General features: G+C 34.5%; 1 protein-coding gene across 6 annotated transcripts in view; it reads left to right on the top strand.

Annotated features, from left to right (window-relative positions):
* Positions 1 to 21,746, top strand: part of SSBP2 (single stranded DNA binding protein 2) — a 386,496-nt gene that overhangs the window by 304,695 nt on the left and 60,055 nt on the right. For 4 of the 6 annotated variants that reach the window (XM_007487371.3, XM_001369660.5, XM_007487368.3 and 1 more), the window contains 3 exons: positions 2,308 to 2,367; positions 18,618 to 18,684; positions 20,690 to 20,760. In XM_007487371.3, the coding sequence (XP_007487433.1) occupies positions 2,308 to 2,367; positions 18,618 to 18,684; positions 20,690 to 20,760 (198 nt within the window). The remainder of the gene's footprint in view (positions 1 to 2,307; positions 2,368 to 18,617; positions 18,685 to 20,689; positions 20,761 to 21,746) is intronic. The other 2 variants (XM_007487369.3, XM_007487370.3) reach the window with 1 other exon arrangement.

Genomic DNA, 21,746 nt, shown 5'->3' with positions numbered 1-21,746 from the left:
GAATTCAGCTTGGCTGTTCCTCTGACAGTTTAGCACCAGTGTATGCCTTTCTAGTTTGATAGAGATAGGAAAAACTCAATCTCAACTGTCCCAGTCTTCCCAAACTCAGATCTGTGCACCAGACTGAATCATCGAACCTGAATGGAAGACTAAAAAACATTATTCTTGCACTGTAAAATGAATGACTAAGAACAATTCAAAATCTTGATTAAAGGATCAAGTCATTTATTCAATTTAAAACTCAGCAATAGAGGAACAATTCTAATTTGACTGTTTTATTTTTAGGCACATTTTTAAATACTTATAGGAAATATATCTTCCACATATGATATATACAGCCATTTAAATACAAGCCTAAAATCTAGCAATAACTAACCTAATACCATAAAACAAAGTAGAATTTAATTCCATCAAATGCTTTAGATTTAATTTAGTGAAACTTTTATTAATTTACTACATGTTAACGAGTTTCTCAATTTGCTAGTTATCTTTACCTATTGTTTTCTCTACTGATTTTTTAAATTTGGTGCAATTTTACAGCAAATAAAGTTATTTAAAATAGTCAAAGTAAACTCATTATGATAAAGATGGCAGGCAAATGTGAGCAAAACTGTAAAAAATGTTTTAATACTTTTGATGATGCCCCTATCTAAGAGATTTAAAAAAGGAACAATCATGGTAACCCTCATTCCCATGAAGTTTATAGCAAGATTTAAGGGATATGTGCATGGGAAACGAATAGTTCAGTAATTCTAAAGAACATATAATTTACCTAATTTATAGAATCTATAGAAATTAACTAAATTGTTGGGATATTAGAGTGAAAGGTTCTCCAAAACATGAAGTATTAGGACCTTAATTTTTGAAATCCATAATCAATTTTAAATTACAAGTAAGACATAATTTAAGAAAAAGTGGAATACTGTCTGGTCATGGAGACTAAAGTAAAAAAAGCACAACAAAAAATGTTTAAATATATATGTTTGTGTGTATGTATATATACATATACACATTTTTTATATGTACACATAATAAAAAGTGAAATTGATATTTGACAGTTCTGAATAATTATATAAAATCTCACTTCTGCCACTTACTACCTGTGTATTTGGGTAAGTCACTCTGGACCTTAGTTTTCTGATCTGTCAAAGAAAGGTATTGGATTAGATAGATTGCTTATGAAGTTCCTTGTTCTTCAGTCATTTTCTGTTGTGCCCCAGTCTTCAAGTCCCCTTTTGGGGTTTTCTTGGCAAAGATTCTGGGGGTGGTTTTCTATTTCCTTCTCTAGCTCTTTTTCCCTCTATTTCCTTCTCTAGCTCATGGGCAAACAGGGCTAATTGATTAGCCCAGGATCACAGAGCTAGCATATGTCTGAGGTCAGATTTGAAGAGGAGTCATTCCTGACTCTAGGCTGGACACCATCCACATCGCCTTGCTGCCCTGCAAGGTTCCTGCCCCTTCTAAGTTTGTGGTCCTGCGATCAGTGTAAACTGCTAAACCAGATAAGAGAGCGATAGGACTTGGATGTCATTGGTATAAGGATCTGCCAGACGAGGACGCTCTTATCCGTGCCCATCCGCACCTTCTCTGCAACACAATCTTAAATGGTGGTTTACAGCACAGAGAAGTGACTTGCTTAGGGTCACACAGCCAGAATGGAAAAAAAGCAGCATGATATATGGGATGAAGAGCTCGCTGTGGAGCAAGGAAGAACTCAGTTCAATTCCTTCTGAACCAGAAAATTTGGCTTAAATTAATACTGAGTGACTCCCAAGGATCTGATGTCATTGATAGAGGGATTCCTATAAATGATGCGAATTGCAACCCAACAGGGTCTGCTCATTTTGTGCAACTCTTGACCATGGCTTTTCCCATAAGAAGTTGACCATTCATGTACACTCAAAATGCTTGTGCCTTCTTTGAGTTTTTGTAACATCTCCAGGATATCAAATGGAATACACGCGTATCATTTATACTCTACTCTCATTATAGGACTATTTAATTTCCTTTTTGATGATATGTTTGTTGACATCCTACATAACATTTTCTAATTCCTCATCTGTAATGCCTTATAGCACCCCACCCCCATGCTTCTCTTTTAATAATATTGTATATTTTAGTTCCTATTCAGAGTTTGTGTATTCTTCAGTAAAAGTCTCAAAGCAAATATCCTAGGTGACATGATACTAATTTCCCTGAGGGATTTTATTTGACAAAAGGTAGCAATATCTAAAAGATAGTATGATAAATACATAACCCTTAGAGTTTTGAATTTCATAGTAGTTTTGTATGCTCTTTTTTTAATAGCCTTTCATGTCACCTCGGTACCCTGGAGGTCCAAGACCACCACTGAGAATACCTAACCAGGTAAGGCCACTATGAAATATGAATTTGCATTATGCTTCAATAAAAAATTCTGAACTTTCAGGAATATTGATTTTTTTCTAATGTCTGTGCTTTTAATACTTTAACAAAATTTCCTTAGCACTTGATGCTTTTTACTTCATTACATATTTTTTCTTCATAAAATCATAGAATTTTAATCTTAGGGATCACCTAGTCCATTTCCTTAATTCTGTAGGTGAAAAAACCCAAAGATGTTACCTTGAAATTATATAGTTAGTGACAGAGCCAAAAAAGTCTGACTTCCAGTCTTGTGTCTTCTGATTATTCCTTCCACTACACTGTTCTGAAAATTGGGTAATTATTAAATATCACAAGTTGAAACCTTGGTATAGTGAATGTTGTTAAAAATCATCATTAACCTAATTTTTGTCATTTATTTTCATGTTACTTACACTTAAGTTCATAGTTTCGATTTTAGATCAATTATAACTATGTAATTAACTAAGACTATTTTTATCTCAGTTGATCCTCAGCTAGATTGCTAGCTTTTCAATGAATCCTGTAATTTCCTAACGTGTACTGATAAAATATGTAGGTACTAGGTTCACCCTCCACATGAAGAGGGCTGGAGGGCAGTTCATCTTGAAAGGTTATGGCTTCTAATACCATTGTTTACAACCCCCCATCCAAAGCATTCCTTTTTCCCACTTACACTTTTGATGGAACTTCCTGGCCCATGAATCCTTTTCTCCCTTTTCAAAGTCTTCACCAGAATTAATTACCAGAGAAGGTATAGCCAGTGGACTAGATGCTCTGATGCTTAGCTAGGCTGCCAGCCATGGCAGACTTTGCTATTGATTACATTAGTTGGACCCCAGATGGCTCTTCTAATTGGGGACTCAGCAATTGACCAGTCTTGAAGGTCTGAGCCCTCACCTTGTACTCAAATACGTTGCTTCTAAATTATCATGGGATTTCACATGTCTGTGAATCCAAATGTTTCTTATTTAGTCAATTAAGTATTCCCTACTTACCACTGTGAGGAAATACAACTGAAATATGAAATTTATTCCCTTTGCTTGAAGAGCTAAAGGAGACCGTTCATAAAAACATAAAATATTGAGAAAACTTCCCCAGGACCACATAATACTGGTGATAGACACAAAGCAAGCACAAACAGAAGATGGCCTTTTTACTAATTCCATTGTCTAAAGGAAACTTCTCTGTGTCTATAATAGCATCAATTTATTCCATTCTTAAGCTAACTTTCCTATATCATTTCCCCCATTAGAATGTGAGCTCCTTAAGGATAAGTACTGTTTTTGCCTACCCCCACCCCTATTGCCCCTCCAGCTCTTAGCTCAATGTTTGGCACATAGTAAGCATTTAATAAGTACTTGTTGACTTCATTGACTCATTTTCCTTTTACCCTTTAATACCCCCCAAAGTACAAATTTAAAAACTCACATTCTTTAAATTATTCCTTTTTGTTAATCCTCACAATAATATTGTTCTGCCAAATTTCAACCCACTTCTATCTAACTTTGGTTGAAATGTTTGTAAAGTCTTTGAAGAATTCTAACATGATAGTCAGCCTTTCTTTGCTGCCATTGTAGAAGCAAGAAAATGTTCGCTTCTAAACTCAACGAGGGTGAAGGCTTACACCCGGAGTAGGGTTGAGTCTTTTCACCTTTCTGTGGCCAAGGGTGCCTTAGGGCGCAACAGGAGCATCTCTCCTCCATCCTGAGTCCGTATTGAGAACATAGTCTAGGGGAACAGGCCATGAAATGGGAAAGAAAAGTGTACAGCTGCCAAGGATCCTGACATATGGAAACCCCATTTTCTCTGTGGGTGAACACATACATTGACATTTAAATCCACTTATTCATGTGAATGCCTTTATTACTTCTATATACAGGATAGGACTTTTTCAACTTCTGTTTATGAATTTTACCAAGATTTTTCCAAGTTCTTCATTCTATATTTTGTAATAGACACAATTGAAATTACAACAAGAATTGGACTCTGCAGAACAGCAGATCTAGGGGCAAGGTGTCTTCCCTGTCCCCAGTGCCTCCATGCAATGGTAGCTTTCCTGATGATGATGGTTTAAAACTAGAGAAAATGCAAGGAGTCCCCAAAGTCTCTCTGTATTTTTAAGCTTTTATAAGCTTAAAACTTTATGAAGATTTTTGGGACTCCCTGTACTTTTGAAGGTTTCAATAGCCTCTTCATCGTCAAACATATGATTTAGGAAGACCACAGAGGGGTTCCAAAGGTGGACTTCTTCCAAGTTTAGCTGAATATGTGATGAAGATGTGATAAGAATTGATGTAGCAAGAGGACCTTTATACTCTGGCTATGTAATCATTTAAAAAATCATCTCCTTAGCCTAAAAACATTCTATTTAACTCAGTAGAGAAGCTGAAAATTATTTAGCCTTATGTCAGAGAAATGTCTGTAATAGTTAATTTTCCTCTATTTAGTGAACAATTAGCAATCTCTTCCTTGTAAGTGTATGTATAATAAGCATTTGAATACCTATAGAATGAATAATTTTAAATATTGGGCAAATTGATGCTTCATAAATCCTTACTCTTCTGATTGAGGCTGCTCTAAGCTCGAGGTTTTTGTATGACAAGAGTGTTTGTGGTTTTTTAGGTCTGAATACATTTCTCTTCCTAGAGAGAAGAATGCCATTAGTAGCACCTTTTCCCTGTTTGTTTGTACTTCATAAAATTGATTATGGCTCTATCCTTACTTCAGAATGAGCATACTTTGTATATGACAAACTCTTCCTTATGCTTTTTCTCATAGACACTGAAATTTGGCTAATGCAGGATTTGTAATATTTTACTTCTGTACTATCGAAAGAAAAGTTTTCTTAAGCAGATGAGTAGTTATAAACTGGATCATATGGGGAATGCTTGCTCTCCTTAAGAGAGCAAATAGTTTTCAAGCACTTTAATAGGATTGTCTTACATATATAATAATTATAAGTGAATCACATAATCATTATAAAAAGATTGATAAAACCTCTATGGTTAATATTAAGTTGGCATTATGGCATATGTATTTAGAACAATAAAATTTTAATGAATGTTTCTCTTAACATTCTACATTTCACTTGTATTAGTTTATATTAGCATTTGAATTAATATAATTTTATTCTGTAGTTGAAAAATTTCCCATCAAAAGACTGAATAATAAAATGTTAAATACAAAATGACTATGGCAGGTCATCATAAATCCATAAAGATCACCTTTAAAATGAGGAAAAAGTGGAAGAACTAACAAAAGTTATTTTATTTAACTAGCAAAAAATAATAAAATTTATTTGGACAAAGAAAAGGTCAAGAATATTAAAGGAATTAATGAAAAAAATGTAAAAGAAGGAAGTCTGGCAGTACCAGATTTTAACTATTTTAAATGAGTAATTTTCAAAACTATTTGATACTAAGAAATAGAAAAGAAGATCAGTAGAACAGAACAGACAAGACATGCAACAAACATTTCTAAAAGTAAAGATCTAAGTTTTGTAGATAAGCATTCATCTTATCAAATATCAAAGTATTTTTTTTTTTGGTAAAAATTGTTAGGAAAACTAGAAAACAGTTTGGCAGGAACTAGATTTAGACCATTATCTTGAACCATTTGACAAGATAAGGTGAAAATAGATATATGACCTAGGCATAAAGGGAGATGTCATAAGCAAAGTAGGAGAACAGGGAACATTTTACCTATCAGATTTATGAGAAGAATTTATGAATAAACAAAAAATAGAAAGCATTGTGAGATATAAATAAAATGGATAATTTTGAATAAATTAAAAAGATTTTGTACAATTAAAGCTAACATTACCAAGATTAGAAGGAAACAAAAAGTAAATTGAGAGAAAAATTCATGGATAGTTTCTTTGATAGAGGTCTCATATCTAAATATATATATATATATATATATATATATATATATAAAACTGTAAAATTTATAAGAATGTGAGCCATTTCCCAATTGATAAATGGTCAAAAAATATAAAAGTTTTTGGATGAAGCAATCTAAGACATATATATATGAAATGAAAAATGCTCTAAGTCATTATAGATTAGAGAAATGGAAATTAAAATAACAGATATCATCTCACATCTATCAGATTGGCTAATATTATCAGAGGGCAAAATGGTAAATGTTGGAAGGGATGTGGAAAAATGGAAACACACATTTGTTAGAAATAGGAACTGGTCCAACCATTTTGGAGATCCATCTAGAATTATGCCCAAAGAGTTACAAAACTGCATATACTTTTTGGCCCATCATTACCACTTGATATTAAGGTAATCAGGGAAAAAGCAAAAGAATCTTTTTGTTCTCAAATACTTATGACAGCTCTCTTTGTGATTGCAAAGAATTGGAAATTGAGAGAATGCCCATCAACTGGGGAATGGCTAAACCAAGTGGTGGCATAGGATTGTGATGGAATACTACTACATCATACGAAATAATCAGTGGGTTAATTTTAAAATAAAAACATGGAAGGACCTACATGAAATTATGAATAGTAAAGTGAGAAAAAAACAAGAGAACATTATATACAGCAAGAAAAATATTGTTTGAAGATGATTTGTGCATGTCTACCTCCAAAGAAAGAATAAACAAAAATAAGCAAGACAGTTTTATACAAACATATCTTTTTGCCAAATGATGTTTTCTCTAGAAAGTGGAAAGAGTGGAAGAGCTACCTGGGGATTTTAATGTACAAACAAATAAATTAATTTTTTATTTTTAAAAAAGAAGAATTTACAGCTATGATTTATCAAGACATAGCCTTTTGCCCTTGGTTTTCTTCAGATTTCCTCCATTAGTTTATGTATGGATGCATAAAAATGGTATTGTTTTATATAAATGTTAATGGTAATAGGTACTGTGTATATTTGGGGAAGGTAAAAAGCAGGAAAATAATAAATTATTTGGAAAGAAAAAGGAATCTGTAGATGCCATTGTGGTGATAGAAGAGAGAAATGCCATGAAGCATTTTGGGCAAAGAATAAATATTAATATAAGCAAATAGCTGGAATATGTCCCATTGCTAAAGTGTATCCTTAACTCTTCAGTCAGCTAATCTAACAAATAAGTTGAGAATTATTTAAAGCCCTTCCTAAAATAACACATTCCAACTTCTCCAGCCCTTTTATGCTTTATCCTATTCCACATTCTCTAAAATCCAGAAACACTGGCTCACTTACAATTCCTGGAACTCAACATTCCCTGAAGAAGCTTTCAGCCTCTTTCCTATGCCTGGAATGTACTGCCCCTTCACTTTCACCTCCACTTCCTGGCTCTATTTTCTAAGGATCATTTCCCGATTTCCTGATGCCTTCCCCTCTCATATTGGCTTCCATCTACACTGCATGTATATGTATCTCCTTATATTTTCTCCATTAGAATGTCCTTTCAAGGCAAGAATTGTCTCCCCTCCCCCTTTGGTTTTGGTATCTCCAGTTCTTAGCAAAAACACTGACATAGTAAATATTTGATTAATATTAATTAATATAACTTGAAAATTAGGATAGGGAAAAGGAATGGATTTATGCTTTTGTTGGTATGGGAAACTCCTACCTCAGCAGGTCTTTACCTTCTCTACAATTTAGAGATTTCTCTAGAGCACTCAGAGCTCAAGTATGATAAATCCACTCTGTATCATTGGACTTAAACCCAGTCTTCTTGACGTGGAAGCTAGTTCTCTAGTCTCTATGCTATGTTCCTGGATGTATCTAGTTTTCTTCCCATTTAAGAGAATCAAAAACTAGGTTAAAGTACTAAAAAAAATAGAACTTTTTATTCATTCAGAATAATGAAAATTCTTAGACTTTCAAGTATTTCTTAGGACTATAATAATCTCTTCCATTAAAATTCTGTTCTTCAATATTTTTTCTTCCTATCATTTTCTTTGTATTTAATGATATGATTTCATATATTAATATTGAGAGATGTATATAAAAACAAACAAAATTAAGATTTGTTCATCTCAGAGGTATCATTTTTATCCTTGTTTGGGAAACTATGACTTCCAGAACATTCTGTGTATCAATAGGAAACAAAAAAATTTAGAGATTAGTTATACTGAATACCCAAAAGAAGGTCCAATTGCTATTCTGTTAACTATATGGTATCATCAGAATTCGTGCCCCCCCCAACTTTGTCAACACTTAAGTGAATTAAAATTATACATCATTAATGTATATTTCAGATTGTGTCCTGCGTTGACTATACTAGAATAGCATTACATTTGTGTGTTGTACTTTACAACCTTGAAGAAATAGCTGTCTAACTCTGGAGATGATCCAGTGTTGTAAGTCTATTATTTATTAATATAAAATGAATAGTTTTTCTACCCACCCATGCTCAGTGAGAGGACTTGGCTTTTAGCATTCTAAACGTAAATCCTGCTGAGGAATAAGAGTTGTAAAAAGCTATTCTTTCTTCATATTGTGCCTTCCACTCAGATAGGAAAAGTGGGCAGTTGGGTGAAAGAAACCTATTAAGGCACTTCAGTCTCACAAAGAAAATAAACACGATAGGCCAGATTTTCAAATCCCAGTGCAAGTGAGAAACATGGAACTTAAACAAGCCATATAGTGGCACTTTCTTCATAGTACATGATTTGAATCTCTTATGCAGAATCAGTTCTATTTAACAGCCACATCCTTTACCAGTAATCTCGTACCTTCCCTTCAGCTCACCGCCTTAATTTAAAATGCTAAAGCTACCAGGATGACTTGGTGCAATGAAGAGTCTCCACAGTGTAACTGCAAGTGCATTCTGGACCCAGTAAATAGGAGGCACTGAATTTTGCAGTTAAAAAGAAAATCAGGTTTCTAAGAAACAGATGGCTTTGGTGAGGGTTGGACTGTAAAATTAAATATACTCAGCCTGCCTAATGCTTAGATTCATAATTGTTTGGGTATACTTGGGATTTGTAAAAATTAGTGACTAATGATTAGAGAAGGAAGTTTGTTTGCCAGTTCAAGAGAGCCCCTTTCATCACTGCATTCTCTTTGCTTATTACTTTTCAGTTAGTTATAGTGGTTGTCTTAAGTGTAGTTAAATAATGCATTCTTGGAATATTTAAACACCGAGTATATATACATTTCAGTTACATAAATAGACATTTGTTTTAAAATGTGCATAAATTATTTACATTATGACTACATGTGTTTAAAATTATTTTTTAAAATCCTATGGAATCTTTTTTTTTAATCAGTCATTTCTTTATGTCTTGAATACTATGCATTGTTATACAGTGACTTGAAATTGTAAGTATTGTATGTAGAACTTAAAGGTATGGGGGAAAAGTAATAACAAATCACATATGCCTGAAAAGTAGTAGTTACTCTTCCTTCCCACACCAAATAAAATTAAGTCCTTCTCCAATTCTGTGAGCTCTTGCCCCATTTAAGTCCTAGTTGCACAAGGCATCTGGATTTGATTTTGGAGCCTGTTGCTTCTCCCAAAGCTTCAGGGAACATAAAATATCTCATTAGCCTGAAGCCTTTGTACCATAGTAATGTTCTTTTCAGATGTTAGCAAATAAAGTGTGTGTGTGTGTGTGTGTGTGTGTGTGTGTGTGTGTGTGTGTGTGTGTGTGTACTGCTAGCAACCTCGAAGGAAATCTACATATATGGTAGCTTTTTTTTCTCCTCTAAAATCTTTCTAGAGTCTTGATATACTGTTTATGTGTATCTTAATAAACTTTTCTCTTGATAATCTTATTAAAGAAAAGAATGAAGAGAAAAAATACTGTTAAGTATTTTATATATATTTATATATTTTATATATTATATATTTTATATATATTTACATATAAAAAGAGATACTTTACTTTATTATTATAGTTATACCAGTGAATAAATCAAATTTGTATAAAAGGTTTAATATTTTTAAACCATTATAATAACTTCCTGGAGAGCTGAGAGTGTTTCATTTTTTGCCCTTGTATCACATGGTGGCAGGGACACCTGGTGGCTCAGTGGGTTAAGTGCCAGGCCTGGAGTCAGGCAAGACTCATCTTCCTGAGTTCAAATGTAGCCTCGGACACTTACTAGCTATGTGCCCCTGGGGAAGTCATTTAACCCTGTTTGCCTCAATTTCTTCATCTACAAAATGAACTGGAGGAGGAAATGGCAAATCACTTCAGGCTCTTTGCCAAGAAAACTCCAAATGGGTTCAGAAAGAGTTGGCCACAAAACAACAACAATAACAATAATTCTCATGCCTCAGAGAGTGCTTGGCACATAGGTATTTTATCAGTTCTTGACTTAACAATAATCACCATCAAGAAACATTTATTGAAAAAAAGGGTTTAGAATGGAAGAAATTTCTCAGGACTGCACTGAGACTAGCAAAGGATCCTCCATCAGGGTGTTCTAACCAGAAACTGTGGTGCCTCCAGGGTCTGTACCATCACTTACCCAACAACAGAGGAAGTCAAAGAAAAAAGAAATGTTCTGAAATTCAAAATCTTGGTTTTATCTGGAAAAATATGATCTTGGTGAAGACATCTTCAGTACACATCTTATTTCTGATCTATCAAAAAGTAAAATTAAACAGATTGCTTTGCTAGATGTTGATATATGTGAACCATCAGTTCCCAAAATAACTAGACTAGAGGGAGAAGAGTTTGATCAGTGGTACTGAATGGTCTCTACTGTATCTTGGTATGGAGTTAGCAGACTTCTTTATTGGGAGCCCTCATGATTCTGTTATTCTGGCATGGATTCCAAAACTTGGTAGCACAAGCAATATTTTCATGATGTAGCTTGGGAGAGATTGAACCTGCCTTAGTGAAGATACCTCACCTGCCACTTCTGAAGAAAATTTATCCATAGTATGGTATCTCAATGCAGTACTCCTAAATGGAGCAGAAATAATCACAATCTTTCAGGAAGTATCACAATAGGATGTTAGAAAAGAAATAACAGAAGTCTGGAATCAACTAATAGATTAGTTTTAAGTTAAGTAGAGGAAACTAAACCTAAAAACATATGTCATCGTATATGCGTGTGCATGTGTGTTGAAATATGTTATAAAACAGATAGAGAGAGCACTACAGTGGGAGTTCGAATCTTGTGGAAAGGGAAGAATATTCTAGATTTGATTATAAATTGTGCCACATATACTGTTCTTCAAATCAGATAATGCAAAACCTCCTCAAGTCCCTAAAAAGCTACCCAAGATTTGACCTTTTCCAAACAAATTCTAGTTAGATTTGCTGAGAAGAGCAAATATTAAAACTAGGAAGGGGAGGTGGAAGGGTGAGGTTGAAACTGCCCCCATTTTAGCTCTGCTAGCATAAAAAGCATAACAGCTTTTTTATTGAATCAGATAAGATGAACTAGTGTGATCAAGACCTGTACATCTCCTTGAATCAATCAAAGCCATTGCTATAGGAGATTATTGTCACACCTTAATCAATTTATGTATAAGGAAAAAGTTATTTTAAAACCAAGGTAGGTATTAGGAATTTTCCCAGCTGAGATCTGAGCATAGAATTTTTCTTCTAAAAACAATCCTTAAATCAGAAAAAGAGGGGGAAAGTGGATCTTAGGGGTCACCATGTTTATATCCTGAGCTTCAAGCAATTTTACAGTGTTATTCTTGAATGCTAGGTGAAAGAGTATGAACTTATTTCAGTAATTAGTAGAAACTTATCTTGCTCTATGATGAAGCACAAAATGAGTATTTATATATTTAGACCAAAAAATTTACATCAAACTTTCAATAAAGTTAAATATGCCAGGGAGACATCAATATAAATATTTTTGACTCATAAAATGCTTTTGAAAAAGTAGAACACAGGTCCATGGCAGTGGGTAAAGATTCCATCCATTCACCCATCTATATAGTTAGTTCCATAAGGTCTTAGGCAAATAGAAAGATCAATAGATGTTTCTATTTGACTGACATCAAGATTAGGGAACTATGTATATTTTTGTATTATGTGTAAATAATCTGTTTAAATAATGTATATGCTATAATTAAGTTAGTAACAGTGATACAGTCTGTAAATATTTAGCATAGCATGTATATATATTATACATAAGATTAGGTTATAGATTAGACTAGGCAATTAGAGAATAGTTATAATAAATAGGGAATAGATTAGGAGTAAGTTAAGCATAGCATAGACAGTTATACTTAGGAATAGACTTAAGCTGCATTTGCAGATAATAAACTTTTAATGGTTTATTGTAAAGCTGATGCTGAAATTGTGTTTAATGGAAATAAATATAGATAAAAGTTTGCAAATAATAATAGATATATAAAATAGGAAAACTGTTTTAGTTTAAATTAGCAAGAGTAATATTAGCACTAAGATTCAAATGTCTTTTTAATGATTTTGTTCAAACATTTATTGTACTGAATTTATTGTAAAACCCTAAAACTACCCTTACCCAAACTTTCCTGCATAGAATTCCTTAGAGTAGATAAAGTTAGCATAGAATAGTGATAGAGTAAGTAAGGGAAGTTTGGTTTTTTGGGGAGAAGTAGTTAGAAATTAGATTTAATAAATTGGTAACTATAATAAAAATAACTGACATTGGGAACTGAAGCAAGTTTTGGACTTTCTGCCAATCAGGTGGAACAAACAACAGTTGGAATGTTAGAGAGAGATACTGACAAGAATGACAGTTGGTGGGGGGAGGCGCAACTGAGAGTGGCAGTTGGTTTCCTGGCTCTGGTTCGCTTCCTGGCCCTGGGACTAGAAGGAGCCTCTCTACCTGTCTCTGGATAGAAGTGCCTCTATTCCTGAATTTGCCAACTGTGTGTTCTATCTGGATTCCTGTGATCGTGTCAATCAGGCAAAAGGACTTAAGGGAAGTAATTTGAACTGTAAGGCCAGTCTTTAGGGTCATCAGCCTGAAGAGACAGGCCCAACCAGCTCTGAAGGTCAGAACTTTTCTTTCTCTTCTTGTCTACTGCTAAGACTTTGAACTTAAGAAAACTAGCACAGGTTAGCATAGACAGGAATAAAAGAAACCCTCCACCAGCCTGTGAGGCCTGGCCTCAGCTCTAAAGCTGAGAGAGATTCAAACCCAATCTAGGGAAATACCGATTCCCTCTTCCCTGATACTTCCCAATCCAAACTTGTTATTAAAATTTATCTTTATTTAAATAACTGCAGTCAGATAAGAGGACTCTCATTTCAGGGGACATAGAGGGAGCTGAACCTCAGGACAGCCAGTCAACCATAAATAGTCCTTATTGGACCCCTGCTGGGTGACCTTGGTCTCGGGGGGGGGGGTGAGGTGGGGGGGGGCTTGCCCCTCAGGAGAGTCCGTGCTTACCTGCTCTGGGGTATCTGCAATATCAATCCATACAGAAGATGTCCCCTTGGGCTATCATAAGTGGCCTATTTCTTGGGAACCCCATTTTTCAAAAATAGCCTCTCAGCAGGGGGTATCTCTTACCTTTTACCTCACCAGCAGCCATATTTCCTCTCTCTCTTCAACTCCTCCATTCCCTGTTATAAAACCTTCCATTTCCCCCGTTCTTCAATCCCCAACACATTTTCCCTATAAATAATTATAATGGCAATGGGTAAAGATTCCATCCATTCACCCATGGGCATAAGGAAAATGTTAAAAAGGTCAAAGTTTTTGTGAGATTAAATAGATGGTTTAGAGAATGATCATTAAAGTTAAATTTAGAATTTAAAAACAGACTCAAAAGAATACTTGATCTTGAGGAATGTTTACTATAATTATATCAGGCATTTTAGCAATAAATAGAAAGAACAAAGATTTTACTTTTACTTTTTATTATTTTTTGAGGTAATAATCAGTGATGAAATAAAGTGTTTATAGAATGACCCAGAAAAAAAGTGACAAAACCAAAATTCCCTCAAATTTCCAAGAGAATGTGTATGTCAAAATCACAAGGGAAAATAGTGATTGTTGGTTTTTGTTTTGTGTTTCTTTTTGTTGTGATATTGATGGCATCACTCATAGGGAATTCATCCTACCCTGCTCAAGAGTTAACCACATGTGTGTGCTGGCTTGGTACATTATATATATATATATATATATATATATATATATATATATATATATATATATATATATATATATATATATATTATATATATATATATATCATATTGAATGTCAAAACATAGCACATGGAAAGCATTGATAGATATCTTTGGAATCTTTCTTGCTGCTCTCTAAGGGAGACTGTGATTTCTACCTTGGGCACACACACACACACACACACACACACACACACACACACACACACACAATTATTGCTGGGTATCATTCTCTTTCAGAGGGGAGGATATTCTCAGCTTATATCTACTGGCTTGGCCCCTTAATTCCAAAATCTGATTTCACAAAAGACATCACAGATAATGAAAAGCATTTATCCAAACAAAAATCAGAGAAATTTTGCAGATTAGATTATACTGGAAAATACACAAGACTAAAGCTGCTCTCCCACTGGGAACAAGATATCTCAGCTCAAATCAAGAGGAAGTCCTCAGTCTTCTTGAAAGGGAAATTCCTAAAAGATTCTCAGGAGAGAAGCTGAAAATCAGGGACATGTTGAGGAACAGCCTTCTCTGCTTATTTTTGAGAGTCTTTCTCTTTATCCTACCTGAAGATATTCCTGAATAGAGTCTGGAATCAGGTGTATGTGTGTATTTTGGGTTGTGGTTTTCTTTTGTTTTTTTTTTTTGAAGAAGAACTCAGGAATGTCTCTTTTCTAAAACTCTTGTACAAACACTACCCCTCAATGTACTTATGTAGCATTACACCAGAATTCTCTCTACCATTTAGGAGATTCTCATGCAAAATGGTCCAGCTGGACCAGGAAATCTGGGTCACATTGAAATTGTCATGTCTGGTAGTCTTCCAGATGCCAATGAAATAATTTTTTTAATATTAGTTAACTTTTAGTTGATTCAGGATATCATATCTACTCCCACTGGAAGATTGAATTTTATCCCTATTGGATTTTATTTTAAAGAATGTTATAGTTTTTGAAGATAGCTTCAAAAGAGAAGCCCCCAAAATGTTATAGTCTCTGTTATCATTATTTTGTAGTTCCTATTTAGTCTCTCAAGTGAACAATAGTCATTTATATCCCGTGAGTTTGGGTATGTTTTGTTTTCAAATAGGCCTCATTGTTCTATATTCTTTATATATACCACAAATATGAAAGTAACAAAACTATAAAATGTTTAGTAACTAAGACAAGCTTTACATCTAAAAAACATTCTTTAAAGAAATAATTTTTGGGGGTCAACTAGGTGACTTAGTACATGGAGAGCCAGATGGGAGGTCCTGGGTTCAAATCTGACCTCAGACAAATCTGACCTCAGACACTTCCCAGCTGTGTGACCTGGGGCAAGTCACTTAACTCTCATTGCCTAGCCCTTACCACTCTTCTGCCTTGGAACAAATATGCAATATTTATTTTAAGATGTAAGGTAAGGGCTTTAAATTAATCATTATAATAGTAATTGTTGTTATTTGACTCAATTGATATCTAGTAGTCATGGCTTGGGAGGGAAAGGAATAAGCATTCATTAAGTACATGACACCCCATAAATTGGCAGACAATCAGAAATCAGAATAGTCAGTTTTGGAGGTTTTGTATGGAAAAACTGACAGTAATAACACATGATAAAACCATGAATTGGTTGGGTCATTTTGGACAGCAGTCTGAGATTTTCCTAAGTCATTGGCTAGAAGATTCACACCATTTTACCCAGAACTTCCATTTCTAGACAAATAACCCCAAAGACATCTAGAATATATAGGAAAGGCCTAATAGACCCCAAAATTTTGGTAGCATCACTTTCTGTGGAATCAAAAATGGGAAATAAAATAGATGCCCATCAAGTGGGATTGTCTGACCAGATATAAATGAAATAGAATATTACAAAACCTTAAGAAATTTATGAATAAATATGAAAAAGTAAGGAGGCATGAGTAGAATTCTACAAACCATTACAGAGAGAAGTTAGCTGAGACAAGAAAACAGTATACAAAATAACTAGAGTAATGCAAATGGAAACAACAGAAATCAAGTCTGAATGCTGTACAAGTTTAAAGAACAAGGTTGACACCAAAGAAAGAAAGAAAGAAAGAAAGAAAGAAAGAAAGAAAGAAAGAAAGAAAGAAAGAAAGAAAGAAAGAAAGAAAGAAAGAGAGAAATATATCTTCCTCTCTTCTTTGAAGAGGTGTAGGTCTATGGATATGAATGGAGCATATTTTGTGCTCAAATGATTCCTGGTTACTTTTGCTAATCTGCATCTTTCCTCTATTATATTCTTCATTATAAGAGTGATCAACAAACATTCATAAAGTGCTTCCTATATGCCAAGAACTCTGTTAAACCCAGGGAATACAAAAAAAAAGGCAAAAAAAAATAGTCCCTCTTCACAAGGAGTTCACAGATAATTGGGAGAGGACAAAAGGCAAACAAATATGTATAAACAAGTTATATATCAGATAAATGAGAAATCATTAACAGAGGAAAGGCTCTAGAATTAAGAGGGGTTGGGAAAGGCTTCCTGTAAAAGGTGGCATTTTAGTTAGAATTTAAAGGAAGCTTGGAAAGTTAGTACACAGAGTAGAGGAGGGAGAGCATTCCAGGCAAGGAGGACAGCCATAGGAAATGCCTGGAGGTGAGTGATGGGATGTTTTATTCTTGGAACCACCAGGAGAACAGTGTTACTGGATGGAAGAGTTACATGTCAAGGAATTCAGTGTAAGCAGATTGGAAAGGTAGGAAGGGGGTAGATTATAAAGGACTTTGAATGCTAAATACTTCATTTGAAATCCCCTAGAATCGGGACAGGAGTTGGATAGGAGAGAAAAATTGTGAGCCAGGTACTGAACTCACTGAGGATGGGGGGGGGGGGGGTGATCTGGAGTTTTACATATAATAGCTACCAATATTTTGATTGGGTCATAGATATTAATTGCATGAACCTCAAAGGAAGAAGGGTTACTGAATGATAGAGTTAGAGAGAAAACCTGGTAGTAGCATTGAGCAAGTAGCCTTCCAACTCCCAATCTTCAAACAGTGAAATGGCTTTGGGGAGAGGTATTGGGAAATGAAAATGTTATAAAAACCAAAGGTATCAATAAAGAAAAAACAAATTAAGGCAAACTTTAGGGCAGCTGGGTTGCTCAGTGGATAGAGAGCCAGACCTGAAGAGGGGAGGTCTACGGTTCAGATCTGGGCTCAGATACTTCCTATTTGTGTGACCCTGGACAAGTCACCTAACCCTAGGCATCTAGCCCTTACTTCTGTGAAACCAATACTTAGTATCCATTCTAAAAAAGAAGGTAAGGGTTTGTTTGTTTTTTACATAAAAATAAAAAATAAAGACGAGCTTAAACTGAGTTGATTCATCTTAAGGAGATTTGTGAGGATTTTGAAGGATAATGTGCTCTACAGAGATGCCAGATTTTGCTTTATACAGATAGTTACAAAAAGTTCATAGAAAGGTAGCTTATTAGGTCATATCTTAGCTATAATTCTGCCTTAATATTGTCTAGGTATGTTTTAATTGGTTAATATTTGTTAAGCATCTAATCTGTGCAAAGTATTAGACTAGGAGCCATGGAGAAGTCAAAGGAACATATTGCAAAGAGGTAGTATCCTGACATCAAACAGACTTTGCTTGGCTCCATCACTCGTTATACTTTTAGCCCTTTCTTTCCACCCAGTTTCCTCCAAAGCATTACTATAGCAATTTATTGAATGGGCTACCACGGCCATAGACTTCCCCACAAAGAAGCCAACCAACATGGCTTGATAAGCCTTTCCTATACTTAGGCTGGTTTTCAAGAAATAGACACAATCTGTTGCTAAGATTGTAGAATTTGCTTGACCTTGTATTCATTTAACATAGTCCTTGAGGATTCGTGGTCTCCTCTAGACCATAATAACGCATTTATGTAGGACTTGTGGAGAAATCTGTAAAAGGTGACTTTTTGAAGACATTCTTTTCGAGTAGATGATTTTCTCAATTCTTTATGCCCAAAGAGACCAAAGACTTCAGAATAAAGCCACGAAATACATATTCTTTTGATTAGTAATAGACAGTGATTGGTCTTACAGAGCATTTGAAGGTTTTTCTCATTAATTTGCACGACTTAGAAGGACCCTTAAAGAATGCTAAAATTCATTTAGATATTAAATATAATATAATTTGTTGAATTTTGGCATCGTTCTTTGTTTCTCTTTAAATATATTAGGCACTTGGAGGTGTCCCGGGAAGTCAACCATTACTGCCTAGTGGAATGGACCCAACTCGACAACAAGGTTAGTTCTTTAAAATGTATGTATGTGGAAGGCAGCTAGGGGGCTTAGTGGATAGACAAGAGGTCCTGGGTTCAAATCTTGCCTCAGGTACTTCTGAGCTATGTGATACTGGGCAAGTCACTTAATCCCCATTGCCTAGCCCTCACAACTCTTCTGCCTTGGAAATGATACCCAATATTGATTCTAAGATGGAAAGTATGGATTTTTTAAAAAAATGTATATATGTGAAATTGATGCAAAGAATCTCAGTGAAAATACTTTACTTCCTCAAATAAATTTCCTTTCAGTAGATTTCACCATCTGTTAACTTGCTTTGTGCATGCAATTTACTCCAGCAGCATTCTAGAAATAAGGCATCAGGAAGCCTGGATTTAATCCCAGGGCTGTCACTAACTTTATAATCGTAGAGAGGTCATTTTATCCAAGTCTTTGTTTTCTTACCTGTGGCCATTGGGTTAGAAAATTCCTTCCATTTCTGAATACTTTGTAATTTGCATTTTACCATTTGCCTTTATGGAGGCAATAAAGCAAAATGGAAGGTAGCTTGATGGCACAATGAATAAAATGCCAGGGATGGAGTTGAAAAGACTCATCTTCCTGAGTTCAAATCCAGCCTCAGGTCCTCACCACTTAACTCTGTTTTCCTCAGTTTCCTCATCTACAAAATGAACTAGAGTAGGAAATAGCAGCATACTCCAATATCTTTACTAAGAAAACCCCAAATGGAATCATGAAGAGTGAGACAACTGAAATGAAACAACTGAACAACAATAACAAATTGTAAAATTTAAAGATTGTTGAATTGGTGGTCAGGAGATTTGGGTTCTGAGTTCTTACTCAGCCAGTTAATAGCCATGTGACTTTGGGCATGCTCTAATTTCTCTTAACCTTAATTTCTTCCTCTGTAAGATGGGAATGATAATCAGCTGTGTTTCCTTAAGAGGAACTTTGAGAAAGTTCAGTAGATAATATATATGAGAACAATTTTAAAATTGTATGAGTCTGGGGGCAGCTGGGTATCTCAGTGGATTGAGAGACAGGAGGTCATAGGCTCAAATCTGGCCTCAGACACTTCTGTGTGACCCTAGACAAGTCACTTAACCCCTATTGCCCAGCACTTACCACTCTTCTGCCTTGGAACCAAAACATAGTATTGATTTTAAGATTGAAGTTAAGGGTTTTAAAAAAATTGTAAGGATTTCTACTAATTTAGCTAAGGTAGTATGGCTTTTATCAATTTAGATGTGAATAAGAATAAATAAAAGAATAAATATCCTTAGGAAATAGTAATAACATGGATATTGAATTAACAATAGTTCCATAATCTCATTTTAGGTAATTGCTTCAAATCTTAAACCTCCAAACTTTTTAGCATAATATCTAACAAATAATATTATTAAATGAATTGAGTTTCACTTTTTCTTTGCTTGCTATCCCTGACCATTTCTGATAGAGAAATTGTTAAACAATGAAATGACTACAGAATGAAGCAGAATAATTTACATTACTTTTCATTACTGGATTTATTCTAAAATCATAGTACTTGAGGTTTTTTTGTCATTAGTAATAACTGACATTTTTATAATACTCTAAGGTTTTCAAAACACTTTACATATATTGTCTCATTTGAATTTCATACAGCAAAATGATAGATACTTTAGCTATTATCTTCATTTTGCAGATGAGGAAGCTGAGTCTCAGAAAGAATAATTCATTTAACCTAGTCACACAGCCAATAGGCATGATTTCAGTCTGGCTCTCTCTTGAGATGCTCTGGACCAGAAACAATAATGGAGATGGATTTTCTAAGAGAGTACAGTCCTAGGAAGTGGTAGAGAATGCAGAAAAGGATGCTCAAAAGTTTCAGGAGGGGGAAAAAAGTGTTAAGTAACTACAATAAGTCAGGTGCCTGAAATGACACCATCTGATATAAATTATAGAAACTATTGATTCTTGTTTCATATTCATGAACATTGAAATTCTACATTTTCATGTATTTTTTCAGGACATCCAAATATGGGTGGACCAATGCAGAGAATGACTCCTCCAAGAGGAATGGTTCCCTTAGGGCCACAGGTATTTGGCATGAATGTGTGTATGTGACAATTGATATACGTAAATCATATGCATGGGCAAGAACCATTATTTGATGTAGGAGCTATAGAATAGGACTAACAATGATGCTACATCACTTAATATTTATTTCACATTGGCTAACCACACTATATCTGGCTTTTAACGTGACAGGTGCCTGATATAACATTGTGTTTCTGGGGACATGATTTTATCTATGTAAATTCAAATCTGTGTAATAAATCATGTTTTAATAGCATTTTATTTTATTTGTATAGTGACTTTTCCTCTTTAGAGGAAATGTACTTAGAGAGGTAATTTAGTAATTGATAGGCAACACTGCCTTTCTTTTCAATATACTGGAAAATAAAGTTTGTGACATCCTAAATAAAAAATCAAGGCATTGATAATGTTAAATAGAAACCTTTTAAAACATGTGAGTTTTATGTTCATGATTTTCTAGTATACACTAGAGGGCCATTGAGAAGTCGTCTTTGAAGTATATTTTCTTGTACTAATCTAATACTATTCAATATATGTCTGCTATACTTTACTGGAGCAAGAGATTATACACTAGAATTGAGACTTCTCTACCTTTCACTGGCATTTTAAGCACTCTGTCACAGGAGGTCAAATTTGTTTTAGAGAATTTCTTTACATTTCTCCTTACATTAAAAAAAATTGCCCAAAGCAGAAATTAATTTCAAAAGAGTGCATTGGAATAAGAGTTGAGAGTTATATAAACCTTCAAAGGGAGGCTCTCACAATGGCTAACAGAAGTTGATGAATCTTTTCCCCTATCATACTCATGAAAGCAGCAAAAAGTTTTGTTCTTTTAGATGTATATGGTGAAAGTTGAGATGTATAAAAGGAGCATTGGCCTGGTTTGTTATTTTTCAAATAATTGCCAGAATTTCAAATTAACTTTATTCTGATAGTTCATTTGAGTGACTATAGTGGTCATTTTAACTTGTGCTAAAAATAAACTA

The sequence above is a fragment of the Monodelphis domestica genome, chromosome 3 (genome assembly GCF_027887165.1).
Source record: "Monodelphis domestica isolate mMonDom1 chromosome 3, mMonDom1.pri, whole genome shotgun sequence".
In the NCBI taxonomy this organism is placed as follows: domain Eukaryota; kingdom Metazoa; phylum Chordata; class Mammalia; order Didelphimorphia; family Didelphidae; genus Monodelphis; species Monodelphis domestica.
Note: the sequence above shows the minus strand (reverse complement) of the source record. Positions and strands in the feature narration are given on the sequence as shown.